The sequence below is a fragment of the Anolis sagrei genome, chromosome 2 (assembly GCF_037176765.1).
Source record: "Anolis sagrei isolate rAnoSag1 chromosome 2, rAnoSag1.mat, whole genome shotgun sequence".
Lineage (NCBI taxonomy): Eukaryota > Metazoa > Chordata > Lepidosauria > Squamata > Dactyloidae > Anolis > Anolis sagrei.
The window spans coordinates 3,587,504-3,599,890 of NC_090022.1; the positions used below are offsets into that span (position 1 = coordinate 3,587,504).

Sequence of the window (12,387 nt, forward strand, 5' to 3'; positions counted from 1 at the left end):
CTCCCACAATGCCTCACTGCACAAGGGGGCGGGACTTCCCCTCTGGCTGGAAGGGGAGCAAGACAGGCAAGAGAGGTGAAAGGTAGAAGAGGAAAAAAGGTGGTGTGTGTGTATATACCATCTATCTATCTATCTATCTATCTATCTTTCTATCTATAGATATCTATCTATATCTATCTATGCAGACAAAGGTGCATACAAGGTGGTGTATACAAGGTGCATACAAAGTGGTGTATGTGTATAGACTATCTATCTATATCTATCTATCTATCTATCTATCTATATCTATCTATCTATCTCTCTATCTATGCACTCTGTATATATCTTGTGTATATATATTTATTTATAGATATACCTCTCTATTGTTGTGTGTGTATATTTATGATTGTTGTTGTGTTTATAATATATACACACTATATATATATATATATATATATATATATATATGTCATGTCAGAGCAACCATGATTCTACGATAAGACGGAGCGGATTATTTTAGTGTAATTATATTAGTGTGTATTAGTGATATGTTGATTTTTTTGTCGTGCTTTATTGTAAATTGTCTTTTATATGTTGTACACCGCCGTGAGTCGCCCTAAAGGGCTGAGAACGGCGGTCAACAAATGCAGCAAATAAATAATAAATAAAACCAGTCCATTATATATTACATTTCTAACAGAACAAAGCAAACAGACAGAAAAATACAAAACTTGTGAGTTTGGTAGTTGAGTAAATGTCCTTTGACCAGTATCTGGCCCCTTGGAGTGCCTCTGGTGTTGCCGCAAGGAGGTCCTCCCTTGTGCATCATGTGGCAGGGCTCAGGTTGCATTGCAGCAGGTGGTCAGTGGTTTGCTCTTCTCCGCACTCGCATGTCGTGGACTCCACTTGGTGGCCCCATTTCTTGAGGTTGGCTCTGCATCTCATGGTGCCAGAGCGCAGTCTGTTCAGCGCCTTCCAAGTGGCCCAGTCCTCTGTGTGCCCAGGGGGGAGTCTCTCATTTGGTATCAGCCATTGGTTGAGGTTCTGGGTTTGAGCCTGCCACTTTTGGACTCTCGCTTGCTGGGGTGTTCCAGCGAGTGTCTCTGTAGATCTTAGGAAAACTATGTCTAGATTTAAGTCGTTGGCGTGCTGTCTGATACCCAAACAAGGGATGAGCTGGAGATGTCTCTGCCTTGGTCCTTTCACTATTGGCTGCTACTTCCCGGCGGATGTCAGGTGGTGCAATACCAGCTAAGCAGCGTAATTTCTCCAGTGGTGTGGGGCGCAGACACCCCGTGATAATGCGGCATGTCTCATTAAGAGCCACATCCACTGTTTTAGTGTGGTGAGATGTGTTCCACACTGGGCATGCATACTCAGCAGCAGAGTAGCACAGCCCAAGGGCAGATGTCTTCACTGTGTCTGGTTGTGATCCCCAGGTTGTGCCAGTCAGCTTTCGTATGATATTGTTTCTAGCACCCACTTTTTGCTTGATGTTCAGGCAGTGCTTCTTGTAGGTCAGAGCACGGTCCAGAGTGACTCCCAGGTATTTGGGTGCGCTGCAATGCTCCAGTGGGATTCCTTCCCAGGTAATAATCCTCAGAGCTCGGGATGCTTGTCTGTTCTTGAGATGAAAGGCACATGTCTGTGTTTTAGATGGGTTGGGAATCAACTGGTTTTCCCTGTAATAGGCAGTAAGAGCTTCGGAGAGCTTCTGTTCTACCATCTCAAAGCTCCCTGCTTGAGCGGTAATGGCACGATCATCAGCATAGATGAAACTCTCTGTCCCTTCTGGCAGCGGCTGGTCATTTGTGTAGATGTTGAGGTAAAAGGTGGTGTATGTGTATAGACTATCTATCTATATCTATCTCTATCTATCTATCTATATCTATCTATGCACTCTGTATATATCTTGTGTATATATATTTATTTATAGATATACCTCTCTATTGTTGTGTGTGTATATTTATGATGGTTGTTGTGTTTATAATATATACACACTATATATATATATATGTTGTCTGTATATTGTGTGTGTATATTTATTATTATTGTGTATATATTGTATATATGTATGTACATATATACACCTTGTATATACATTGTTGTGTGTATATATATTTATATATTCACACTATATATATGTTGTCTGTATATATATATATATATAGTGTGTGTATTTATTATTGTTGTGTGTATATATATGTACATATATGTCTATGTGTGTGTGTATATATATATATATATATATATTATAAACACTCCTCCTTTCTATATATATTGTGTATATTGCTTACACACACACACATATATATATACATATTCGCTCTCTATATGTATTTTTGTTGTGTGTGCATGCATATATATATTTATTATATATATATATATATATATATATATATATATGTACACGTAAACACTCAGAGTCTCCCCCCCTCTCTTTCTCTCTCTCTCTCTCTCTCTATATATATAGTATGTGTCTATCTCCCCCCTCTCTCTATATATATACCGTACTGTTGGGGTGTGTCTGTCTATATATATATAGTTTTTATATATATATATATATATATATATATATATACTCTATATATTGTGTTGTTTATTCGTTCAGTCGCTTCCGACTATATTGTGTGCATATATATATATATAGTGTATATATGTATACTATATATATATATATATTGTTGTGTATATGGGTGTGTATATATAGAATCCTAGAATCAAAGAGTTGGAAGAGACCTCCTGGGCCATCCAGTCCAACCCCATTCTGCCAAGAAGCAGGAATATTGCATTCAAAGCACCCCTGACAGATGGCCATCCAGCCTCTGCTTAAAAGCTTCCAAAGAAGGAGCCTCCACCACACTCCCTCTGGGGCAGAGAGTTCCACTGCTGAACGGCTCTCACAGTCAGGAAGTTCTTCCTCATGTTCAGATGGAATCTCCTCTCTTGTAGTTTGAAGCCATTGTCCCATTGCGTCCTAGTCTCCATGGAAGGAGAAAACAAGCTTGTTCCCTCCTCCCTGTGGCTTCCTCTCACATATTTATTATACATGGCTATCATATCTCCTCTCAGCCTTCTCTTCTTCAGGCTAAACATGCCCAGCTCTTCATATATATATTCTCTGTGTGTGTGTGTGTATGTATATATATTTGTTGTTGTTGTTGTGTGCCTCCATCCTGCAATATTATTAAGGTAAGCACCAAATAACGGTCCAAATTAGATTAGTTTCCATTTGTATAGAAAACCCACTCTGCTCCCGAAAAGCTGCTTTTTTTGAAGGACACGTAATCATTTTAAAACACCCCATAAGATACACATATTAAAACATACCTCCACAGAATACGTATCAAAATACACAAAAACAAAAACCAGGCATATGGTGGAGTTTGAAATCCAGTCAAAAGAATACACATCCCAGAAAAAGAAACAGAAGGGAAAGAGAGGAATGAAGACATATAATCTCTGGGACCGATGTATGTTGCTTTGAGTCTCATTGAAGAGAGAAAAACTGGGCAGTAGTAGTAGTAGTAGTAGTAGTAATAATAATAATAATAATAAACCAAATAATATTACTAGTGATGATGATAATACTAGTAGTAATAATAAAAACACCAGCAAAGTAATAAACTAAATGCAACTATAGATAATCATAAGCAATAATAGTATTATTATTGCATGTCAGGAGTGACTTGAGAAACTACAAGTCACTTCTGGTGTGAGAGAACTGGCCTTCTGCAAGGACTTGCTCAGGGGATGCCCGGATGTGTTACCATCCTGTGAGAGGCTTCCCTCATGTCCCTGCAAGGGAAGCTTGAGCTGACAAAGGGAGCTCAACCCACTCTCCCTGGATTCGAACCACCGATCTGTCAGTCAGCAGTCCTGCCGGCCCCATGGCGCCACCGAGGGCTAATAATAGTAATAAATAATAAAAAAAACTAATTAATAGTATTAGTAATAATAAACAAAGCAATACTACTAGTGCTAATAATACTAGTAGTAATAACAGCAAGATAATTACACTAAACAATTCTACTCTAGATAATAATTAATTATAATTAATATTAATAAATAATAACAAATTAAATTATACTAGTAGTAATTGTAATAAACTAAATAATACTACTAATGACAATAGTAATCGATAATAGTAATAATAATGAACTAAATAATACCACTAGTAATAATAAATAAATTAATACTGCTATGGATAATGCAAGTAGTCATAGTAATAAATAATAAACGAAATAATACTAGTAGTAATAGCAATTGTAATAATACTGCTATTGATAATACAAATAGTGACGGTAATAACAACAGTAAGGTAATAAACTTTAATTATCGTTAATAGTAATAAGAATAACAAACTAAATGATACTAGTAGTAATTGTAATAAACTAAATAATACTACTAGTGACAATAATAATCAATAGTAACAGTAATAATGAACTAAATAATACCACTAATAATAATAAATAATTTAATACTGCTATGGATAATGCAAGTAGTCATAGTAATAATAAACTAAATAATACTAGTAGTAATAGCAATTGTAATAATACTGCTATTGATAATACAAATAGTGACGGTAATAACAACAATAAGGTAATAAACTTTAATTATCATTAATAGTAATAAGAATAACAAACTAAATGATACTAGTAGTAATTGTAATAAACTAAATAATACTACTAGTGACAATAATAATCAATAGTAATAGTAATAATGAACTAAATAATACCACTAATAATAATAAATTAATTAATCCTGCTATGGATAATGCAAGTAGTCATAGTAATAAATAATAAACTAAATAATACTAGTAGTAATAGCAATTGTAATAATACTACTCTTGATAATACAAATAGTGATGGTAATAAACTTTAATGATCATTAATAGTAATAAGAATAACAAACTAAATGATACTAGTAGTAATTGTAATAAACTAAGTAATACTACTAGTGACAATAGTAATCAATAATAATAATAATGAACTAAATAATACCACTAGTAATAATAAATAAATTAATACTCCTATGGATAATGCAAGTAGTCATAGTAATAAATAATAAACTAAATAATACTAGTAGTAATAGCAATTGTAATAATACTACTCTTGATAATACAAATAGTGACGGTAATAACAACAGCAAGGTAATAAACTAATACTACTATAGATAATAATAATAGCAATAATACTAATAATAAACTAAATAGTAGTAATAGTAATAATTAAATAATTCTAATGATAATAACAATACTAATAATGGTAAGAACAACAAAGCAATAATAAACTAAATGATACTAATGTAATAATAGGAATAAATAGAAATAAACTAAATAATACTAGTAGTAATAGCAATAATAAACTAAATAACACTACTAGTTATAATACTCATACTACTAGTAATAGTAACAGCAACAACAAAGTAATAATAAACTAAATAATATTACCATAGAGAATAATACGAGTAATAAAAAAGAAAACTAAATAATACTACTAGTGACGATAATAATAATAATAATAATAATAATAATAATAAAGATCGTAATAATAATATGGGAACACCATATCTTCAAGGATTTGGCTCTAGGATCCACCTGATCTACTGAAAACACAGTAATGCTCCCTATGAGTAAATGTTTCGATGTGTCTATTTTTGTCTGAGTTTAGAGTCCCTTTTAGGAAAGGAAAGTGAATAATAATAATAGTTTTGCCAACATTTTATAATATGGGACTTGAGTACTATTAAAAATAGCCCTAATTCGTACTACACTCCTTACTATCACCATACCGTAAATTCTGTATTGACTTGAGATTCATACTGAAATACAGTAATTAAGGCAAAAATATATTCCATCGTTGTCTGGACAGTCCAGAGACATGGGACCAATATTGTTTTATTTCTTCCTGTCTTTTCCACAGGTTGGGAAATGGCATCCGGACGCGCCCTCGTTCAGGATCGGGGAGAAAGGGCCACCATGGAGCCCCCCGTCCCCCTTCTTTGGGGTCTTGCAAGAGGATCCCAAGGGAACCCGGTGAGGAAGCGGAAAGCTCTCTGGCTTTTCTCATTGTGGCAACTGCAGGAAGGATAATAATAATAATAATAATAATAATAATAATAATAGTAATATTAATAATATTAACAACAACAACAACAACCCAGATATAAGACATAATATAGAGATAGATATAATACAGAGATAATTATATCTATCTCTATATTATGTCTTATATATGTCTCTATAGTATATCTATTTCTACATTATATTATCTCTATATTTTTGTTATATTATCTCTATATTATATCTATATATGTATATACTATATATAATATCTATATTATATCTTATCTCTATATTATAGCACATCTGTATCTATTTGTATATTTATCTATATCAAGGGTCCTCAAACTTTGTAAACAGAGGGCCAGGTCACAGTCCCTCAAACTGTTGGAGGGCCGGATTATAATTTGAAAAAATACGAATGAATTCCTATGCACACTGCACATATCTTATTTGTAGTGCAAAACATACATTAAAACAATACAATTATTAAAATGAAGAACAATTTTAACAAATATAAACTTACTAGTATTTCAATGGAAAGTGTAGGCCTGATTTGGCTGATGAGATAGGGTTGTTGTTGTTGTTGTTGTGTGCTTTCAAGTCATTTCAGACTTAGGTTGACCCTGAGTGAGGGCCGGGTAAATTACCTTGGAGGGCCGTATCCGGCCCTTGGGCCTTAGTTTGAGGACCCCTGATCTATATTATATCTATCTCTATAATATCTATATCTACATTACATTATTATATAATATTGTATATCTATTTCTATAATATATTGTATGGGGGTGGTGACGGCCGACAGGGAGCTCTGGTGTGGGCTGGTCCATGAGGTCGAATGAACAACAACAAATTATATCGTATCCCTATATTATAGCACATCTATATTACATCTATTTTATATTTATCTATATTATATCTTATATCTGTCTCTATGTTTATCTCTATATCTACATTACGTTATCTCTATATAATATCTTATCTCTAGCTCTATATATCTATCTCCTATATTATCTCTTTCTCTATCTTACATCATATTTACATTATATTATCTCTATAGAATATCTATCTATATTATATCATATCCCTATAGTATAGCACATTTATATTATATCTATTTGTATATTTATCTATATTATATCTTACATCTATCTGTATGTTTATTTCTATCTCTATATTATCTCTTTCTCTATATATTTTTTTATTTACTTTATTTCTATACCGCTTTTCTCAGCCCTCAGGCGACTCATAAGATATTATATAGAGATAACATAATATATATTACATCTATATTTACATTATATTATCTCTATATAATACCTATCTATATTATATCATATCCCTATATTATAGCACATCTATATTATATCTATTTGTATATCTATATTTTATCTTATATCTATATGTTTATCTCTATATCTATATCTACATTACATTATCTCTGTATAATATCATATCTAGCTCTATATATCTATCTATAGGATCTCTATCTCTATATTATCTCTATATAATATCTATATATTATATCTTATATCTATATAATAGTTCTATCTACATTAGGTTTATATAATATATCTAGCTCTATATAATATCTATATATTTATATTATATCTAGCTCTATATTATATCTTCTATCTATATCATATCTATATACTATATCTATCTATGTAATATCTATATGTTATATCATATTTTTATATTATATCACATCTATATTATATCTATTTGTATATTTATATTATATCTTATATCTATATATTATATCTATCTCTATATTATCTCTACCTCCACATTACATTATCTCTATATAATACCTTATATCTAACTCAGTATATCTGTATATTATCTCTATGTAATATCTATCTATACTATATTGTATATCTATATAATATCTATATCTAAATTACGTTATCTCTATATATTGTCTTATATCTAGCTCTATATTCTATCTTATATCTATATATCCATATACTATATCTATACAATATCTATCTCTGTTATAGCATATCTTTATATTATAGAACATCTATATTATATCTGTTTGTATATTTATCTATATTATATCTTATATCTATATATTATATATATATCTTATATCTATATATTATATATATATTATATTATATCTATCTCTATATTATCTCTACTTCCACATTACATTATCTCTATATAATACCTTATATCTAACTTAGTATATCTGTATATCTCTATGTAATATCTATCTATATTATATTGTATATCTATATAATACCTATACATTATGTATATATGTTATATAATATATCTAGCTCTATATAATAATATAGATATAATATATCTAGCTCTATATAATATCTATCTTCTATATTGTATCTTATATCTATATATTATATCTATATACCAAAGCTAGCTATATAATATCTATCTCTATGTTATATCATATCTTCATATTATAGCACATCTATATTGTATCTATTTGTATATTTATCTATATCTTATATCTATCTCTATATTATATCTAGCTTTCTATTATCTCTATCTCTACATTACATTATTTCTATATAATATATTATATCTATCTCTATATTATATCGTATACCTATATAATATCTATATCTACATTAAGTTATCTCTATGTAGTATCTTATATCTAGTGCTATATAATATCTAGCTCTATATTGTATCTTATATCTATCTCTATACCATGTCTCTCTCTCTCAAAGTTGGCCCATGCCCACTCTATAGTCCCCTCCCTTTGGCATTTGTGGACCTTCTTTGGAGGGATTGTCTCCTGAAACGCCTTTCCATTCAGTCTTCCCCCCGCCTTGCAGGTCCGTGTCTCCTTTGCGGAGGTGGCGGTGTTCTTCTCCAAGGCAGAGTGGGGCCTCCTGGGTCCGGAGCAGAGGCGCCTCTACAAGGAGGTCATGATGGAGAACTACGGCCATGCCGTCTCCCCAGGTGAGGAGATCAGGAGATGATACGCAACAGCCGTTATACACGGAGGGGACGGACCCCTCGTATTACAGAAGGTGGACTAGTTATGGGGAATAAGTCACAAGTAACCTTGGGGGTGAAGAGGGAATTCACCCAGGGAAGACATGGAATAACTTGAGTATGTTTCACTACGTGTTCCTTTGGCAGGATCCCCGAAGCCAGCCCTCATTTCCCGCCTGGAGGATGGAGGAGACCCCTTCGACCTGGGATCGATGGACGAGGACAACCTTGCAGGTAATGGCGGTCCATGTGTTTATGGTGGAGCAGAGTGGATGGACTTTGTCACATCCACAAGACACACATGTCCAATTCATCCTCAGGTTGTCAAAGTCTCGAGCTCATGCTTATTTTGGGACTATGTGAACAGTTGAGTTGATTTGGAGCTGATTGGGTTGTTTACAAAGGCATCCTGTAAACAACCGGTCGTTCAGGGACTTCCTTTGTCGCGAAAATATCATTGCAGATTTGATAATTGTGAATTTAAGATGATGTGTGGGAATGAATGGAAGATAATAATAATAATAATAATAATTATTATTATTATTATTATTTATTTGTACCCCGCTACCATCTCCCCAAGGGACTCGGTGCGGCTTACATGAGGCCAAGCCCACAGCACATCAGTAAACGAAGGCAATAACAAATAATCAATACAACAATTAAAATAAAATAAAACTCAAAAACAAAAATACACAATAAGCAATAAACAATAAAAATAATAACATAACAGCATTTAAAAACCTATGGCCGGGCCAAATATAATAATTAAAATGTTTAAATGCTGGGCATGAGCAAGGAGGTGAACTAGGATAGGGTTTTCAGAGAAAGATGAGGGTGCGCAGACAATCCTAAATCAATATTAAAGTGCATTTGAGGACATATTGCTAAGAGTTTTCCTTAGTCTGGGAAGGCACACTGGAACTGTTGCAATCCAGAGCAGGGAACGAGGCCCTAAGATAACTATCCACCACACTTGGCTGTGAAAAACCATCCTTTTTTATTGAAGAAAAATTGTTACAAAATAAAGGAAAAATGCAAGTCAAAAGCCACAGCAAAATCAGCAAACATGAATTTAAATGGACAAAGCAAAACCAAAAGCCTCACTGTGAAATACTGGAACCTGTTAGCAATCCACTAACCGTACTTGATATCCTAGAAATCTTCCCAAACTATGACCAGGGAACCGGGAGAACTGTCAAGGTCTTCATCAATTCTGAAACGATGCCTGAACTGAGGCAATCAGCCTGGCGTATTGCAATTAAAACTCAAGAATCGGTTCCGTGAACCGCCCTTCTGTTTTGAAGCCAATGTTTTTAATTCTTGAATTCGGGAGGATCGACGCAAACTGAGTGATTTACTTCTGTCTTCCTAAATTTGGCCCCTTCTGTTGTCATTACAGTTAACAGGTGCAGAAGGGAGGGAGAGGTCAAAGCTTCCCTCTGAAACATTCTCATGAACACTGGTACTTTCATTTTCCAAATCTACAGAAGTTCCTTCCTCACTAATTTCAGGAACATTGGCATTTTCCAAACCTACAGCAGTTTCTTCCTCACTAATTTCAGGAGCATTGGCATCAAAAGGTACATTTCCATTAGCATCAGTAAATATACTTTCATTAGCATCAGGAGGAACAAACAGAGAATCAGGTTCAAGTTCAAACTCAGGCTGAACCCCAACAGGAACAACCACATTTTCAGGCTCCTCCTAAAGACTGCCAGCGTTGGGACGTGTCTGATGTCCTTAGGGAGTGAATTCCAGAGTCGAGGGGCTACCACCGAGAAGGTCCTCTCCCTCGTCCCCACCAATCGCGCCTGTGAAAGAGGTGGGAGCGTGAGCAGGGCCTCTCCAGATGATCGGAGAGATCGTGTGGGTTCGTACACAGTAATGCGGTCACGCAGGTAGGTGGGTCCCAAACCGTTCAGGGCTTTGTAGGTAAGAACCTGCACCTTGAACTGGGACTGGAAAATGAACGGCAGCCAGTGGAGCTCCTTAAACAGGAGGGTTGACCGAATGTATGGGTGAATAATTTTGGAAAAACCAGGGAAATGATAAGGCCTACGATGACTAACTGCCTGCTTGCTGGATTGTAATTAAAAATTGCTAATAAGAGCTGAAAAGTAAACTCTGATAAGAATTGTTTATAATGTTAAGAAGGAAGTCAACATAAGATCAACACCAATCAAGAAGTTCAACATCTGGCCAGGAAACGGAGGTGGATCCAGGATGGAAGACGTATGCTTTAAAGTCACTGAAAAGTCATTCGTGACACCTTCGTGTCCTCTTCTTAATGATGACCACTGGGTGATCATCACTAAGAAGGGGTTTTGGAAAGTCCATGTTCCTTCCACAGAAAAGAGGGCTCTTATTGTCCTTCAATCCTAATGATCTTATGATGGATCTTTCCTTCCGGTTGGTGGTCCTCCTCCCTTTTCTGCTTGAAGGTTCTTCTTGGTTGTTCCCATTAGGTTGTTTCTTCCTAGGTCCCATCCACACAGCCCTATAACCCAGAATATCAAGTCAGCTAATTCACAATAATCTGCTTCGAACTAGGTTATCTGAGTCCACGTTGCCATATAATCCAGTTTAGTGTGGACTTTATACAGCTGTGTGGAAGGGGCCATAGAAAGCTGTTACTTAAGTCTATTGTTAGTAGGTTAGTCACTTCTGGTCGCTTCTGGAGTGAAACAGAAGAACGGCCTACCTCAGGAGAGCGTGCTTGCTCCATCCATGTCCAACATTTACACAAATGACCAGCCACTGCCAGAAAGGACAGAGAGCTTCATCTATGCTGATGACCGTGCCATTACTGCTCAAGCAGGGAGCTTTGAGATGGTTGAACAGAAGCTCTCTGAAGCTCTAGGTGCTCTTCCTGCCTATTACAAGGGAAACCAGCTGATCCCCAACCCATCTAAAACACAGACATGTGTTGCCAGAGCACAGTCTGTTCAGCGCCTTCCAAGTTGCCCCGTCCTCTGTGTGCCCAGGAGGGAGTCTCTCATTTGGTATCAGCCATTGGTTGAGGTGTTGGGTTTGAGCCTGCCACTTTTGGACTCTCAATTGCTGAGGTATTCCAGCGAGTGTCTCTGTAGATCTTAGAAAACTATGTCTTGATTTAAGTCGTTGACATGCTGGCTGATACCCCAACAAGGGATGAGCTGCAGATGTCTCTGCCTTGGTCCTTTCACTATTGCCTGCTACTTCCCGGCGGATGTCAGGTGGTGCAATACCGGCTGAGCAGTGTAATTTCTCCAGTGGTGTAGGGCTCAGACCCCCCGTGATAATGTGGCATGTCTCATTAAGAGCCACATCCACTGTTTTAGCGTGGTGAGATGTGTTCCACACTGGGCATGCATACTCAGCAGCAGAGTAGC

At 35.2% G+C, this 12,387-nt stretch overlaps 1 protein-coding gene across 1 annotated transcript in view; it reads left to right on the top strand.

The window, feature by feature from the left end:
- The first annotated feature begins 2 nt into the window (after positions 1 to 2).
- Positions 3 to 12,387, top strand: part of LOC132765839 (zinc finger protein 850-like) — a 49,819-nt gene continuing 37,434 nt past the window's right edge. The window contains exons 1-3 of the mRNA XM_067463248.1: positions 3 to 75; positions 5,904 to 6,016; positions 8,854 to 8,980. Of these exons, the coding sequence (XP_067319349.1) occupies positions 9 to 75; positions 5,904 to 6,016; positions 8,854 to 8,980 (307 nt within the window). The 5' untranslated portion in view covers positions 3 to 8. The remainder of the gene's footprint in view (positions 76 to 5,903; positions 6,017 to 8,853; positions 8,981 to 12,387) is intronic.